The sequence below is a fragment of the Lichenostomus cassidix genome, chromosome 5, assembly GCF_008360975.1.
Source record: "Lichenostomus cassidix isolate B80296 chromosome 5, HeHo_3.0, whole genome shotgun sequence".
Classification (NCBI taxonomy): Eukaryota; Metazoa; Chordata; class Aves; order Passeriformes; family Meliphagidae; genus Lichenostomus; species Lichenostomus cassidix.
In genome coordinates this window covers 45,871,136-45,889,026 of record NC_139486.1, presented here as the reverse complement: position 1 = coordinate 45,889,026, position 17,891 = coordinate 45,871,136, and the positions used below count along the sequence as shown (strand labels likewise).

Below are 17,891 nucleotides of genomic sequence, written 5' to 3'. Positions count from 1 at the left end.
CAGCACAGAGAGAAACACATGTTGAAAGAAGGAAGTACTGCAGTAGGGCAATGAGGATACAGGCATTGTGTAAGACCTGTCTGGGACAATTCCTATTTCTATTGTTTCTAAAGGTAAAAACAGTCTGACAAAGTACCGTGTGGTAAACAGCAGGATTCACTGCATAGTGACAAGCAGCAAAAGGTCCTTCACTCTCAGTGAGTAATCCACACCAGTGCTGAGCGTATTTTTCTGGGAAAAGAAGAAACAATACAAATGCACTTTACTCTTTATATTTCTTTAGTCACAAACCCATGCTGCCCTGGCCTATGAAGACAGTTCTGACATTCAATTAAATCTCTTCTTCTCCTTTTTTCTTTTTTTTTTTCCCTTTCTGCTCAGCTTGGTTGTTAAGGTTCCGAAAACTGAAGAGGACTTGATGAAGGGGATGAATTACAGGTTTCCAAAGATGCTCCTGCAATCCTCTTTGCTGACATCTAGTTTCAGCTTGGAAATCTACTGTATTTTCAATGGCCTTGCAGTTTGCTTCACTTATGCTTCTGTCACTATTTTACATTGTTACTTATCTTCAGCGCTTTCATTTTGAATATTTGTTTCTGAATTCAGATGTATGTTTGTACCAAATATATGTCTTTATTTTTCATCTTTTCTTTCCAAAACATGATTTTTCCTTAAGGATGAGCAAAAAACCAAACAAACCAGAAGAAATTCTAAGAAGCACTCACCATTATCAATGCTGAGTGCACAAGGATTCTCAAAACTCTGCTGGATATTAGGGCATGAAGCCTGAGTTTTCCATGTATTAGCAAATGCTGATGCTGTTCCTTCAATTATTCCACTTATGACCTTGAAGTCATCAGTTTGAATGTTATTGAAATTTCCACAGAGACCTGTTGAAAAGCAGTGAAAAGTTTATACTGCTCATACTACAAAAAAAGACATTAATCTAGGTGTCCTCATATTTCATTCACTTACCACAAGTCTGGTTTTTGAAAGAAGCATCCAGGCGCACAAACACTTGCATCAGGGGTGTGAACTGTATTTCAACCTGGACACCAAAGCTTGTGTCCATGATCATGAAGAATGATGAAGGTCTGAACATGGTGACATTAGCTACACATGAGAAACAAAATGGTCACTTTCTGAACAAAGTCAAATGCTGGAAACATGGTACTGTTCTTTTTTAATTTCTATCGCAGTTTTTGCAAATTCAGAGGTGGCATAAAGACAATTTTTGTGACAATTAATAAGAAATATAAATCAAAATTTATAGTTCAAAATTTGTTTGCAGCTACCAAGTATTAACTTTTTTTGCTGCCTCAACATAAGCAGTTGGACATTACTTCTTCAAAGAGAATAAGTAGGAAAAACTGTGTGGCATTGAGAGTTAAAAAGAATACTTCTATTTTTGTTTCTATGCTTGTGTAGATTGGAGCCCTCACTGTGGTGGAGAGGGAAAATAAACAGATCTGGATGTCAAAGCTATCGCATGGAATCATTAGTTATTGAAACAGAGAACAAATATCAAATTTCTTTCTAAGCAAGTGTGAGCACAGGGGTAGTAGTTAATAAAAAAATAAAGTAAAAGAGGTAAACAGATGTCTTTTGCCTTCAGTTTTGTGCAGTGAGAAGGAAGTAAATCTCAGAGTAATCAAATCAGGAGACTGTAAATGCTGTTTGCTACTGTTTGAACTCTTGCCTGTGCTTTTCCTGTGTCATTTCTCTCTGACACCAAACATTCCACTTTACTTCAAAAGCACTTGTGTAATTCACTGTTAGAAAAAAAAGCTACCTGCTGACATGGGCAGCTGGGTGTAGATGGAGTTCACAAACACACCACCATCAGGTTTGACCTCGACGATCTGATAAGAAAGAGGAACAAAGGCAACTCAGTGAATCACAGAACGGTTTGGTGGGGAAGGACTTTTAAAGGTCCTCTAGTTCCAACTTCCCTGACAAGGGCAGGGACACCTCCCACTAGACCAGGTTGCTTAGGGCTCCATCCAACCTGGCCTCAAACACTTCCACAATGGGGCATCCACTGCTTCTCTGGGCAACCTGTTCCAGTGTCTCAGTGTCTTACTTTCTCACAGTAAAGAATTTCTTCCTTATATTTAATCTAAACCCACCCTATTTCAGTTTGACACCATTGCCCCTTATCCTATCACTTCATGCCCTAGTAAAAAGTCTCTCTCCCTCTTTCTTGTAGGCCCATTTTAGGGACTGAAAGGCTTCTCTAAGATCTCCCCAGAGCCTTCTCTTCTCCAGGCTGAAAACCCCCAACTCTCTCAGTCTTTCATCATTGGAAATGTGCTCCAGCTCTCTGGTCATCTTTGTGGCCCTCCTCTGGACTTGTTCCCACAGGTCTATGTTCTTCTAATGCTGGGGACCCCCAAACTCGATGCAGCACTCCAGGCAGGGTCTTCCCAGAGCAGAGTAGAGGGGCAGAATCCCCTCCCTCACCCTGCTGGCCACACTGCTTTGGATGTAGCCCAGGATGGCTTTCTGGGCTGCCAACTGCTGCAGTGAATTAGCCAACCACATGTGAAGAATAACTATAGTCCGAAGAGTAATAATGAGGAGGACTACAGTGATATTAATTAAACAGATGTTCAATAAAAATGGTAGATCTTTGTGATTTCACCTCCTCCTTATTTCTAATTTGTACACTTCACTAATTTTCCCTGCCATTAAAGAATTACTTTTAAAGGGACTTTCTTGGCTTTTTAGGGGATTACATCATCTTATTTTCTTTGAACACATCTTAGTGATTAATTACATCCCTAACGGTTGTAATTGTAGTTACTAACCTTGAAGCTCATGGTTTTTCCCCATCTAATTGGCAGAGAAAATAGCATTTTTCTGCTTTTTGAGTACAATGCATTTCTTAATGAAATTCCACAAAGCCAGATTTATGGCTGATCTGATTTTCATAACAAAATCCATTTCTTCTCACTTGATTAAAAATACCATGTACTCATCACATATGCTGAACACCTGACAAAGAAGTGCAGCTCCATGACTGATTAAGCCCTAGTTTCTTTTCTCCCTGTATTTTTAATATGCTTATTTTGCATTCTTACAGTCTGTCCTTTATTCATGTTGAGGGTCACTGACTTTAAGCAGGTCTCAGTGTCGGTCAGACCACACTTGCGTAGTTCTACCAGGATGGTAAATTTTTCATCGTTACAGTCCTGAAAAGAAAAGTCAAGTTATTTCACAAAAGACTAATTACAGAAACTTTCCCTATAAAAATTTCTCTCAACAGTGAATTTTTTTTTTTTCTAGAGAAGATACAGACAAAACCTTGTAAATCCCTGGCATTCTTTGGCTGAAGATTCAATTTTGTCCTGTTATAATGATTAGGAGCAAGAAAACTAGAATCTGCATTTAATTGATTATTTCCCTATGCATATCAAGATGGAGATCCATATTCATATTTGATGGTTTTATTCGTGCCAACTTCTAATGCTTGATTGAATACCACTGTAACTCATCTTTCTGTAGCTGGCATCAATTCTAACAAAAATTTCTGATGAAACAATATTTCAGGTAAACAGTAACATACATTTTATTTCCTTTTACTGAGTTGTGCAGATGGAGAAAAAGGAAGGCAAAGAACAAACAGAAAAAGCCCCTAAAATTCAAACCATTTCACTTATACATCTGTAATTAACTATTTTAATTATAATTATTTTCCAATTTTTCTATTTCTTGTTGAGTTATTTTTAAATTCTTAAAAATGTTTAAAACCTACGTGAAATGTATCAGTTAACTTGAAGTGACCTTCTGTATTTGAACTTCACAGAAATGAAAAAAAGAAATCTGTTTTATAATTATTTTAAGAACTGTTAGTGTAATTCTCAGAGTTGTACCACTTGGCCAAATACTATACAATAGAGTAACATGGCAAAAATTACACAACTCAGCAAGAAATCTGGATTAATCATACTGAAAGATGTACACTAAGCAAATTCTTAAAAAAGACAATGCTCTACAATTACTTGCTCCAAGAACTGAAAATTTTCCAGTGAGCATCACACATGGTTGCATGATATCCTAATAATTACCTGATGATTGTCATTGGAATGGCAGCATAGCACACATTTGGCTACATGACAGGGAATCTAATGTTTGTATGTCAGAAGGGGGAAGTGTCAGAAGTGTTGATTGAGATAATGTTTTCTTTCTATAAATGTCTAAGGCTTTATGACCTAGTGGTATATTCTGAGTCCCACCTTAGAGAGGACATAAGTGCAGTCTCCATGGTGATCATAATGCTTCTTATCATATGTGGAAATGTGGGAACCTCCCACTACAGAGCATCTTCCTGGGCATGACTTGTCTTGGCAACTCCACTGGCCTCCATTACAGGTACTGGAAGAATAAAATTAGGTGAAATCAGTAACAGTGGTTCAGAAAAAGAGGACAAACAGTGATGTGAGGTGCAGCTGGTTTGCTATTGCTTTTCCCTTCAAGCTGTGGTTTGACACACGGTGAATCCAGGTTTAAGATTTTCCAAAACATTCTTAACTTTGAAAGCAATGATATTGACTCTGATAATCATTTGACATTGAATCTGATAATCATTCATTAATTTGACTCTGATAATCATTCACCTTGCTTATTTAATTCTTTTCCTGCTTTGGACAGGTGACAGGTTTTGAATAAATAATTGTTTGGGTTTTTTCAGCTAACATAAAGCACAAGGACAAGCTAAAATATCTTCTGAGTTTGTTTTTTTTTAATACAAATGTATCATAAACTAACAAATAAGAAAAGGTAACTCCACGTCTACTCCTGATGCAGACTGTGTCTATTTTCAAAGCTGATGTGGTAGAGCACAGGTACAGGATTAATAGTTGTGAAATCAAGGTTGTATTGTGTATTCCCTTGCTTTCTCCAGAGAAAATAAATATTTGCAAATACATTAATGGCTATAAGTTCATTCCCCTTAGAGAACTCCAAATGTTTGAGCAAAACAAATAAAGAGGAAGCATTTTAATTGACTGGTGAGAAATCTAAACATTGTAAATCCTTGCTTTGATCACTATGAGATAGAGTGCAACGCTAGTTACAGCTGTTGTTAAATAAAACAAATAATGTTCTTTAGGGGTGCTTTGGGACTGCAGCAGTCAGTTAAATACACATGTCAATTACCAATGATGCAACTGCATATAATAAACTATTAAACCCATTAAATATATGAGAGGAAATAGTGAGTTAGAAAAGTAACAAAGGTTACCAGGTCTGGCATGGCTCTGAAAAAGAAGCTCCTGTAGTGTAGGTTTTGCCATTGTAAATACAGGAGCACTTCTGCTGGGGAATGCAGCCAGAATTGTTGATGTCATCAAATACAGTCCCTAGATTAAAAAAAACAAACAAAAAAATCATTGATCAATCAGAAAGGCATTTGCTATACACCATTTTATTTGTTACAAATCCTAAATATCATCTTAGTGAGAGATCTGCAGTTGTGAGTGGACATACCAATGCTGAGGACAGCAGGACTATGTCAGTTTGCTGAGTGAAGGATTCAACCTTTGTATTCTTAAATTCCACCTGCTCTGAAAGATGGACTTCTTGTAGCACAGGTGGTTGGTTGAGAGATTGGTCTTGACCCGTTTGCTGTTCTTTTTCCTTGCTTTCTGAATATTGCACATGTATTGGCAATTAATTCAGGTACCTTTTCTCAGCTGACACTGAGAAAAAGGTGTCACAGACGCATGACAAATGCTTGTCACTTGCAGCTGTGAAAAGTGAAACTATATGGGACTTAAACCCCATGGAACCTACAGGTAAGCTCTTGTTCTTTGAGATCAGAGATGTGAGCACTTAAGAACTTGCCTGGGGGGCAGAAGCAGCCATCAATACAGTGTTCTTCACAAAACAGAGATCGTTCAGGATTCGTGCATGTATCAGCACAGGGAGAGTTGCACTCCTGGTACTGCATGTTGTAAGGACACTCCTTGGCTGAAATTTAAAGGAAGAGAGATTTTTTTTTTCAGTTAAAAGTATTTCTAGTTCACTATATGTGTAAATATTTATATCCATTTAAGTTTTTTAACTAGATAAAAAAATTACACCAAACTGCAGATTGACCACCAGCTCTCAATATTTGCAAGTTTAACCACCTAGATCCATATTTTACACTTGAGATGTGCATTCCATGACTGTGGTACTGAACTGGCTCAATGACTGTATTTCTGGGGACAGCGAGGTAATGACTCCAGAAAGTCAGCAAGGTCTGTGTTTACACTGAAGGCTCCCTTCCCATGAACACCAGTATTGCTAGTGAAATGTAAGACTTAAATTCCTAAATCCTTAGTATATTTGCATTTTCAAATACCATCAGAAGGAGAATGGGCTTTTGTTTTGGAGCAAATGCTGACAGTATCGACAGCTACTCACCACAATCAGGTACAGGTTTAAATCAATACCAACTCATTACTACCAAGCAAGAGGAGATAAATAAGTGATTAACCAGCCCTACACCTGGGAAGATCCAATCAGTTAATGCAGAACAACAAATGCTGTAGCCTCCACGAGAAAAGGAAACAGGAGTACAAGCAAGCAGGTATGCCTTGTTCTTTCTTCTTATTTCTCCTTTATTTGCTTCTTTCGCTGCACTAGTTCACTAAATTACACTTTGACTCTTATTACAGTATACATGTAAGTGTTTTGGTAGCATTTAATTCAGTTTGCATTAAAATCCTGAACTCTTTTGCTGAAGTCTTCATGCTGGAATTTATACATCAGAATTTTATAAAGAATTCAGTCTTGAACATCTGTAACTCCTCCTGCATCCTCAGCATAATTTGAGAGCTTGTTGTTTGTTAGTTACTGAGCATAAAGTCAGGCTATCTCCAGTGATACTCACGGCACAGTTTTGAGGTTCTCCAGTCCAGGGGCTGCCCACCAGCATGAGCACACTGCCGGGAGTACTCAGCAAAGGTGTCACAGATGCAGGAGCTGTTTTTAGATTCTTCAGAGCGGCACAAGTCATCTTGGCAAATCTTAATGTAATCTTGAACATCAACTAGGTCATTACACTCTGAAAATGCAGAGCTGGTCAATGTTTTCTCACATATGTCATCCTTTGGAGAAAAAAAATAAACAACTCCCAGTAAAAAGAAAGAAGTTTTGGGGGGTTTTTTTGTTTGTTTTTTGGTTTTGGTTTTTTGGGTTTTTTTGTATTGTTATTTTGTGTAATTGCTGTTTAACAAAATCTTATAGCCCTCTTTAAGTTGTTGTCTGAGGGCTTTTGCTATTGACCTGTATGTAGTTGTAGAAGGGAATGGATAAATTTGAAAAAAAAAAAAAGAATAGTCAATGATCCTTACGAGATCAGAGCAATTATATGTTGGGATAGAAGTGGAGTCTTCACAGTGTTCTGTTGGCCCATCCATTTTCTGCATATTCCCAAACTGCAAGGCTGTCATCTGAACATCTGCAGAAAATAAGTTTAATAATGAAGGTCAGTGGTTTTTGTTCAAAGCAACTGCCTTTTATCTTTTCCTTCTCTGAAGAATTCAGGTCAAGGCTGGCCAAGGCAGCTAGCTCCCTCATGCCTTTACATGTGATCGTCACCCCTTCCACAGGAATCACCACATCACTGCCTCAACTTACTTTATACAGTGCCCTGGAAAGAGTAAACATTGGGAAACAATTCTCAGCCTATTACATCTAGATGCACACTAAGATTTTTGTCCGAAAAATAACAAACTCTTTCCAGATTATATTAAGTCCCTACAGGGCAGAGGAAAAAAAATCTAAAAAGGGATTTGGACAATAGAACTGCTGTAAGACAAGGTTTAAGAAAATGCTCAAGCTAGGAATAGTTAAAAAGATAAGATCTTACAGAGATCATGGAAATCAGCAGGGAAATGTGGATATACCAATTTTGAGGCAAAAAAGAAACAAGAAATGTACTGTCTAGAAAATATAATTGCCTTTTGTTTTATTGAATATATTTCTATATTTATTTATCTTATTAGTGAAAATCTGGTCATTTTTATGGAGTTACCTGATTGGTTATACCAGCATGGGGTACAACAATGACATACAAGAGATATGCAATCAGTTGTTAGCACCATTATTATATTTACACTCAAAGTATTAAATTACATAATCTGACGTCTTTACCACATATTTTTAAAAAGAGATGGAATCATATCTTCTGGGTAAACCATTAAACAGGATGGGAAAGAAGAATGCTGATGATTCAGAGCCTGTTGAAGACCCTATAAACCTTTTTTTTTTTAAATTTAAAATACTTACTGTTTGAAATGAACTCATTGTACAGGGGAAAGCCGTTGAAGTCACCGCAAAGTCCACACGTCTGATTGGCATATTTCTCATTCAATTCCAGCTAAAATGATGAATAGTAAATTGATAGAAATTCATATAAATATTCTAAAGTACATTCAAGACCAGAGAAAACACTTGCACCTGCTGTCTCCATACTTTTTGTCAGAGCTCTGAAATTTTATTTAGCAATTTAGTTCAAACATGAAGGATAGAATAGTCAGCTTAGATTTGATTGCAGAGTCCAAACTATTGATACTATTGACAGAGACTTGAGATTTCACCATAGTATCTATACTGCTGTCAGCCACTTTCTATTGATTCCTCTGGAAGAAAATCAAATCCACAGCAAAAATGAAGGCCTAGGAGAGTGGAATTTTGCTAAAAAATATATTTGAAAGGGTAATTAGGCCCTATAATAGTACCAACAGCTAATGATACAATGAAAGTGATTTTTCATCTCGTTTTAAGCAGATGCCTGCTCTCCACTAGGTATAAATCCATGTAATTTTCTTTAGGATTAGCTGGATACAAGCCTGTCTTTACCGAGAAAGAATTGCTCAACATTATGAGATAAGAAGGCAGTAGTAACTCCCCAAGCAGGTAGGGACAGGCCAAATCAAAGATTATCTCTAGTGTCTGAAGGTGTAGACAAGTTCAGGAGCAGTTCTTACCAGGATGCTGTCCTTTTCATTCCACAATAACACAACACCGATTTTGCTGCCAACTTTCACATAAATGCTGCTCTTCTCCATCGTAATACCAGATTGACTGTATGGCAGTTGAACTCTGGGAAAAGGCAGAAAGAATGCTAGTTAACTTCTGATCCAAATGTTTGATAAGAAGAAGGGAAAGTCTTGTGGTATCTGGCATCTGTTGGGATTCTAAAATGTCACATTTTTGGGAAAGAAAAGCAATTACAAAATAAGATGGTCCAACATAATCAAATGTGGATCTAAATTTGGATCCAACTTCTCAGAATATTTCATCCAAATTTGATTTTTGAGGTAATCCTTAAGTGAAGGAATAATTTTCTGTGATGGGAATGAATAGCATTAAATTCATTATTTGTGTTGATAAAATTGTCAGATTTATTGAAGAACACATAATTGTTCCTCCCCCCCACCACCCCAAATACACCAAAGTACTTGGCAAGATTGGAAAAAATGTCTGTGGTTACCAAAGAAGTGCTATGAATGAATTTACCTGTTGCCATCAACCATGACAGCATCCTTAGTTAGCTCAGCAACAACACCTTCCAGTTTCATGGTGATGCGGCTGATTGCTGGAGCATCTGCCACCACCTCACGCCTAATCTGGATGTTGAAGTCCTCATAGGCAGCGTTGCAGTGGGAGGCAAAAACATAATTGCAGAGCCCAGGGAAGGTGAAAATGTCTCCATCAAAGGTCTTGAAGTGGAAGTTGCCCCATGTGCTGCACACACGGCCATTGTGGGCAGGATTGGCAGCTGTGAATTAAAACTGGATGTTAAAGAATGGCTTAAAATCCCCAGCCCATGGGGAAAATCAACTTCCCAAAGCTTCATTTTTTCATTGAACATTTTTTGCCTGCCTACTTCCATTTATCTTTATCTATCCATTATACAGCTGTGTATTCATTCATCACTCATCTTATATCTGTTACTCATATATCCCTATAAATGGTTATAGTTCTGTTCAGCTAGAGCTTAATTAGTCACCTTCATTTCAGCTAAAACAACAGTTTAAGATTATTTCTTAATCACCCAGTTTCTGCTTTTAATTATCCATGGCTTCCTTTATCAGTGCCTTTCTCCATTTGTATTAAAATCTGCTGTCTATATCGCCTAAAACGGAGCACTTACTGAATACGTTTAATTTCCTTTACTTACGTGTTACTGCTAGATTTGTCAGCAGTGGTGGGATGATGTTCAAGTTAGCTGGCATTCTGAGAGAAGCTAGAAAAAAATAAGAAAGAAATCAAAATCTAGTATAACAATACCAAAATTTTCACCTAGGATAGACCCAGGAAGGACTAGAGAGTTAATATGGCAGATCCAAGGGAACAGTGTTAAGCCTGTTTTACACAGGTTAAAAGTGCATTCTAAAATTCGAACTCAGGATAGTTAAATCACAAGAAATTGCTTTCACCTGTGATGATCTGCATTTTTTACATTTTAATTTTGACCCTTTTATGAAACTGTGTTGCATTAGGCTATTGGAATTATTCAGATACACTGAAAAATACAAGGGGCTAAGCTGTACTAAATTAGCCTCTTACTGGTACAAAAGCATAGCTGCCTTCTCATTACACCTCCTCTTTATAAGGAAGGAATAAAAACCTTAATTATAATATTTTCTCTGTTTTGTATTTTTCTATTAAGGGGCTGAAAACCCTTTAAAAATGCCCACAAATTGGTTGTACAGGACAGACATAAATCATTGCGTGGTAAAAGTCAGTGAGGATGGGTTGCCTTCTTGATTTCCCAACATCAGCCTCTGATTTCACAGCAGGCCAAGGTGGTCTCACTTCCTTTTTTCAAAGAAACCAAACATCACTTTGGGTTTATATACACATGTTCATGCACATATGCATACACACACATATGTTTTCTTAGTTAACTATGATTATAAAAATAATACCATACTCTGTTATGTGTGTGTGTGCTTAGTAACTGATGTCTAATAAATTTATTACTATTCTTAGAGAGAGAGATATGCTGGTTAATACACATTTCTTTTTATCTGACACTACAGGCAATATGCTAAGCAGGGGGTCTAAAAGGCATTTTTAAAAATTTAGTCTAGATGTAGCAAATGAATACAAATATACAGTATAAACAAATGTACCATTTTGTTTCCGTAGAAGACTCTCAGAGAGCTGACTTGTTGTCTGACCGCCTGTGAAAAAATTGTGGAAAATACATTAAGAGTAATATCCTGTATTTGAACTTTTAATGCAAAGCATTTAGCTAGGATCAAAGGACCCAGATACATGTCTGTAAAACAAAGGGGAGAGTCCCTTAGCACATCAGAGAAAATGAAACAGGTTCCCCACAAAAGCTAAATTGTAATTATAGAAAGAGATGTTCTATTAAAAACACAAAAAGTTTGAAATTCAAATAACATATAATGTATATCTGTTTTCTTTATTTCTCTCAAAAGTCACTGCAAGAGATTCTAATGACTGTATAACAGTCCTCATTTCATTGCTGCTTTAGATCTCACTAATATGTGAAAGAATACAGGAAGAATTCACAAAACTGAGTCAAGTAATTTATTAAAATTATTGTATAGTAGCCAGGTTATAAGAAAAGACATGGAAATGATTAAAATAATCTAAGGACTTCAAGCTTGATCCAAAAATGGCTGCAGATATTGATGACAATTTCTCTAGTATCTAAGCATAGCCTTTTCTCCAGGAGCAGACTGGATGCCTCAGTCAGGGATCTAGATTTGCTTTGCAGCTGGATACAAGGAGGGACCTCTGAAGTGCAAGACAATAGCCTGAGCAGCAACCCAGAAGTGATCAGATAAACCAGGTTTCCTGTTCTACCCATCTGCTCACTCAGAGATGGTTCAAACTCACATCTTCTCTGCAGAAAACCTTAAACATCATAATATAAATCCATCTGACCAAGGGTTCTTGCTACAACACCTGAATCTCACACTTCTGAGAGATGACAAATGTTGACACGAATGCTTTGCTTCCTAGAAAAAGATTGACCCTGACCTCCTGGGCTGACGTCCTAAGGTCTTGGATTGCCTAAGTAAATATGTCAGGCATTTCCTGTAAAAGTTGAAAGGCTACAACTTTATTTTGTGAAGGAGTGAATCCAGTCAGGATGTGATAACTCTACTTGTAACATATTGACTAATATGTATGTATAACCTGCTAAGTCTAAATCCTCACAGGATTTAAGTGATTAAATGACCAATATCTGAATCCTTACCTGGATTATGTGAATGAGCACTGTAGGTGTCTAGAGGATTTCTCAGTGAAAGCAGAGCTGCCTATGGAGTTTACCCTAAGTTAAATCCCCTTTTTCCTTATTAAATAGGTGAGAAGTGTTCACTGAGTCAGAATTGGATCCATAAGACCCATCTCACTGAATTGGGAGCCACATTGGTGGAAGAGGGGGAAATGCTGAAGTCAGGGGTGTGCCATAAGTCCCAGTCCCCTTTGGTGCTTACATTCCTTGCTGAGCATTTCCTCCACTGGAGAACCTCAGCCCATGTGCCTCCATGAAAGCTGAAGAGCTATCTTGGCCTTTAAAATAATTGGATCAGGAGCACCTTTTTTTTTAAAAAAAATCTGTTAAATACAACTTCTGGCTGTGTCCACCATGTAAGCAGACTTATTACTCTATCCCAGAGCTGAAGAATGCCTGTCTGAAGGAATGCAAGCCCCTCACTCCCAAAGAGGACTCCAAGACACTACTGGCTTGGAGAAGGTGGTTCTGGGCAGCCCCACCATAGAAGTTGCTGCAGTATTTGCAGTTTCTTTCAGCTCTAAGCTTTTAACTCTTTTCTCATTTAACTTTGTGCTTGACCTCTAGTGATGTGCAAAGAAGTAATGTGGGACGGTTTAACCATTTTCCATTTCCTGCTCATCTTTGACTATCATAGATAATAACATTGAGTAACTGTATTCACATCATTATAATTTATACTGATTATAACTGATGAAAATATAATTGGTGAAAAAAAATTGATACTGATCAGGCAAGAGAAATGCCCCTTTAAGTCTACATAATAGGCTGAAGTTTGCTTTCACATTACAAATCCATAGGAATCTCAGGAGGCATAGAATCATAGAAGGTTTGTTTATTCTAGTGTGGGAACCTTTGTAACAGAGCAAAATAGTCCATACATGTATTTCATTCTGTTAATTTTTCTCAAGGAAACAGCAGGAGCTTTTGTTTACTTAGCAAATACATCATTCCCAAGGAAATTCTACCTGCATTGGTTTGTTTAGCAATTACACAATGCCACTTTGTTTACTATTATAAAAATAAGTGTCTCTCAGTTGTAAGAACAGTCAAGATAATTTACTATTTTGTAATCTGGAAGCTAGTTATTAAGAATATTTGGATGCATCCTGCTAAGTCTATATCCAGCTGTTAATTATTGTTGTCATCAATTTATAAAAGTTAATATTTGACCTGAAATATAAAGGCAGGCATAGAATGTTTGTGGAGAAGGCATGGGATTGGACCAGTATTTTTTTGTCAGGATATCGGAAAATATTTTCCACAGGGTGTGATTCAAATAATGTGGTGTTTGCTGAACAAGGTCTAATCACCACTCATTTTTCAAAGCAGTTTATCAGATTAGAACTGCACAGGAGAAATAACCTTCTTGTTTCATGAATGGTTGAAAATACTTCCGACTGACATTGTATAACTCTAAACATAAGTTTATACTCTATGAGACTGTGGTGTATTCAAGTACAATATAGATCAACTGGCCCGTATTTTAGGGTTTATTTCTCAAACTGTAAAGCAGCCTAAAGTGGTATTTGCACTTCTCAATGTTTTGAAAATTATAGGCAAGACAAATTTACCTAGGCAATCTGCAGATTTTAAAATGTTAGCTCACGAGCCAGAAATTACTGCACATGAATGGGACTGACTTAGCAAGCTTGTAATCCTGCAAGTACAATTTTCAATTTGATTGGTTCCATCAACTTAACAGGATTACTCATATTAATAAAAACTGCCAACCCTGATGGATAGAATATTTACAGGTGAAAAAAGCCATACAAAATGATGGATTGTATGGGTTACATAAATCTGCCTGTCCTGCTCATACTCAATATCTGTAACTCATATAAATATTTTGCCTAGGGTATTACGAATTTGTTACTGCACAATTAGTTACTGCACAATTAGTTACTGAAAATCCTTGCCATATGAATATTCCTTCCTGGTTTCTTTTGCAAAAAAAGTTGCAAGAAATGTTGAGGAATCTGGTATTAGCCCCTGCTAGGTCACAATATACTGAAAAAGATTGACCAGTGGTCTGATCTAGCAACTAGACAATGTAGTGTTTTAGATTTCATAAGAACCATAACATTCATAATGAATTCTAATACAAAATGCAACAGGAACAAAGTTCTTTTGTAAGACATAAGCGATACTGAAAAATAGTAATTTTAAGACATGAATAAGAGTTCTTTTGGATTTGATCTTCAAGGCTACTTTCCAAATATAGTTATATACAGAAGTTTGAGGCAATATTAAATCGGTCCAGTTAACAGACAGACATTTAATATTTAATGAAAATATATAAAGAAATCGTGTCAATCACTTCTTATATAAATCAACTAGTACAGTTGTTTAAAATATATTACTAGGTCTAATCAGACTATTTTTTTTTCCCAGTAAAAAAGAAAACTTCTTACCGATTTGATGGATACAGCAAACTGCTAAGAGGAAAGCCCATTTTGGTAGCCATATCCCCCTGCCAAACCCCATCTTGAGTGGAGTTTGGCACAAGGATGTTGGGTCTAAACTTGATCAGGACCGTAGTTCATCTGTGCTTTGTCGCTCTTATATAGTAGGTGACTTTGGCTTCAGTCCCAGGTTGATTCAGAGAGTGGAGAAAGGTGAGGTTTGGGGGATTTTAGCTAATGAACAGGTAAACAGAAGATGCTCTTCCTTCCTCAGAAACTGGCCAATGGTATTTGCATTTTGGGAGGAGTAAATACATTTACGTACATTTTGTTAAGGTTCAATCTAGTAAAGAAACGTAACATGATTGCAAATGAAACACAACTCCTCCTCCACAAAGAGCAGGTCCTGGAACAAATTTAATTTCGTGTTGCTTTATGGTTATGCAGATGGCTTGAAAGTATCTGTTCTAAGTTTTTTAGTACTATAACTGACGACAGGCAGCTCCTTGGCAAAAAACCCCACAGATTTCAGAAGTCTGAGGAGGTGTGGAGTATTTCATATGTGGGGATCCAGCACTAAGAAGTCTCTCCATGCTTATTGGGGCAGCTAATACTGTAAAATGAATGGAATATTAACCTTGAGGGGTCCTGCAGTCTCACGTGGTCACTCTGAGTGCTCTGTGTGGCACTGACAGGCATGAGGCACCCATCTGAGAAAGACTCAGCCAGCTTCACCTACACATATCCTGCATTGGTTAGAGGTGGCTTTAAACCTTGAAATCTACTTTTCAGTTCTCTGGGTAATCTCATTTTGCCTTCTCCTGGAAAGTATCAGGAGTAATTTCAGCCAGCCAGCCAGTCTTATACCAGCTTTCTAGGACTAAAAAGATTGATTATAGCCTGTGATCATGATGACATTGTTTCAGTGTCATTCCTGTTTAATTCCATCCACATCCACAGAGTTATGAGAACTACAAATTAGAGAAACAGGCAATGAATCAAGTTCATGAGGCTTGCCAGTAAAGGTTTTAACAGACCTTTTTTTTCCCTGAACATTGATTTTTTGCAGTTTTATTGAGTAATGATTTCAAAAGCAGGAACAAATGCACATTACAATAAGCACAGACAGTATTGCTACTTCATGTCACTTTATCTTTTGTAGCTTGACATTGGAGATAGGTAGGATGAGTTGCTCCAGGCAGATTTCTCTCTCTTTCCTAGGTCAATAGATCTTTCTTTAATATAGTAAACGATGGCCAAAACTATTCAAAGTTAGTAAAAACATTTTTTAAAACTGCTAGGTTTGGCAAAAACAATTCACAATCCAGCACTCAGTATATCCGTCATTTTCCTCAGTTCACCCTCAGCTTTAGCCTCCTCACAAAGCCTTTAGCCTTTACCAGAGACCAGGTAGCTGATGGATTTAAAAAATCTCCATCATAAAAAATGGAATGAAGGCTGCTGCTCAGTGGAGGATTTAGCAAGAGGAATCTGGGAGATATAATTGGGGTGGCGGAGCCTCAGGAATAAGGAGGAAAACACCCACAAAAACTAGGATATGTGGAGAGGCAGAAAGAGCTTTCTTTGGGTAAAATTGGATGGTTTTACTTCTACATGGGTGTAAGATTCAGTTCAGCTGTCTCTGCTTGTGTTTATTGTTTCTGCTGAAGCAGGGGAAGAAGATAAATTCAGGAAGGTGTTTTCACTGTAAAATGGGATCACAGCCATAACCTAACTCCCCTGGTTCTTACCAAAATCCTACCCTGGAATTATACATTTAAAAATATTTCCATAAAAGAGCAGGAGAGTATAATACAATTCAGGAGTTACTGAATGTAATGGTGTTATTTTCTTTCAATTTTTTCCGGTTCAGCCCCTATTTCCACTTCTGTTTAGCTCTAAAGAGATCAGATCCTCATGCATGTAGTATTATAAAACAAAGTATTTTCTTTATGAAGTGTTATATGAATTTGATTTCTGGATTGAAATCAGTGTAAGCTTGCTATGGCAACGTTGGGATACTTAAGTTGACGGCCTGCTAAAGCGTGAAACATGTTCTCTGTCAAAATGTCCAGGATGTTTAATGAAGGTTCATCTTCCTAATCAGTAGTAAGCTGTTTACACACTGTAGATCTGTATCTTTATGCTTCAGCAAACCTGAAGAAAAGAAAATACTGCATTTCCTGCCCATAGAACATTGTTTTATTCTGTGCCAATACTTATAATGAATATAAATTCATTTGTACACAGAGAAAGCAAATGATTTTTTGTTTACGTGACCAGTTAGCTGTATTAAACAAATATACTCTAGTCTCACTTAAACAATTAGAGAGGCCACCCAACAAACTAGGCTTTCAGCAACTAATGTGCATATACCTTTAGCAATAGGCTGTTTGTGATGATTAGAAGGAGCAGAGCTTGCCTCCCTTCTCAGTTACACCCACCTCTGCATGAGGGGCAGAACAGAAAGTCAGGATCTTCTTGTGTTGCTTTGAAGCATTCAGAGAGAGTTCTTGCTTTCCACTGGATGTATTTGAGCAAGGGAATACAGATAAAGTGTTGATCTTTCTGAGGGGCAATCAGTGCTTTTCGTACTCATCTGGAAAGGGTGAGGAGGGTGTCTATACCCAGGATGACTAGGTGTGTCACTGGGGTCAAGGCTGCTTTTTCTTTTGTCCTGTCTCTTTTACTGGAGTTGTTGCTAAGCAGAGTGCTAATATCAAACACTTCCCTTTTCTTCTAAGACAGTTTTTCATTTTCACTCTCATAACCCTTTGTGACCAAAGCAATGCATGTCAGACTTGGATATGTTATTCCACTAAGCATTTAGCAGTGCACAGTGGTAGTTGAGAAGGCTGTCCCAGTTGCACTCAAGGTGTTCTTCAAAAGATATTGCCCAGGTATTTGTCTCAAACCTTTTCACCTTCTGGAGTTATGATTGCTACTGCTCACACAGATTTGTTATCTCCAAGGATGGTCAGACATGTTCCAGTACTCAGCTTATCCAGCCTTACAGTCTCTATGTTCTTCCCCCTGCACACCAAGGAGTGGATAAAATTGTTAATAACATAACAGGTGCAGAAGAAATTCAGGTCACTCTGTCAGGTGGCTTATGAAATTTTGAAAGCTATCAGATTTTTTTGTTTTTACTGATTGCCAGGGGAATCATGTCTGCAGATGAAAGTATCACAAAAAATACAAGGGTTTAA

At 37.4% G+C, this 17,891-nt stretch overlaps 1 protein-coding gene across 1 annotated transcript in view; it reads right to left on the bottom strand.

Annotated features, from left to right (window-relative positions):
* LOC146436527 (uncharacterized) overlaps window positions 1-14,787 on the bottom strand; it is a 40,938-nt gene extending 26,151 nt beyond the window's left edge. Inside the window, exons 1-16 of the mRNA XM_085063805.1 lie at window positions 14,692-14,787; window positions 11,136-11,186; window positions 10,178-10,243; window positions 9,514-9,775; window positions 8,982-9,096; window positions 8,281-8,371; window positions 7,344-7,450; window positions 6,881-7,097; window positions 5,848-5,973; window positions 5,246-5,363; window positions 4,239-4,377; window positions 3,084-3,194; window positions 1,793-1,862; window positions 976-1,113; window positions 726-890; window positions 137-231 (exon numbers count right to left, since the gene is read on the bottom strand). Of these exons, the coding sequence (XP_084919931.1) occupies window positions 137-231; window positions 726-890; window positions 976-1,113; window positions 1,793-1,862; window positions 3,084-3,194; window positions 4,239-4,377; window positions 5,246-5,363; window positions 5,848-5,973; window positions 6,881-7,097; window positions 7,344-7,450; window positions 8,281-8,371; window positions 8,982-9,096; window positions 9,514-9,775; window positions 10,178-10,243; window positions 11,136-11,186; window positions 14,692-14,764 (1,944 nt within the window). The 5' untranslated portion in view covers window positions 14,765-14,787. The remainder of the gene's footprint in view (window positions 1-136; window positions 232-725; window positions 891-975; window positions 1,114-1,792; window positions 1,863-3,083; window positions 3,195-4,238; window positions 4,378-5,245; window positions 5,364-5,847; window positions 5,974-6,880; window positions 7,098-7,343; window positions 7,451-8,280; window positions 8,372-8,981; window positions 9,097-9,513; window positions 9,776-10,177; window positions 10,244-11,135; window positions 11,187-14,691) is intronic.
* Window positions 14,788-17,891: the final 3,104 nt, after the last annotated feature.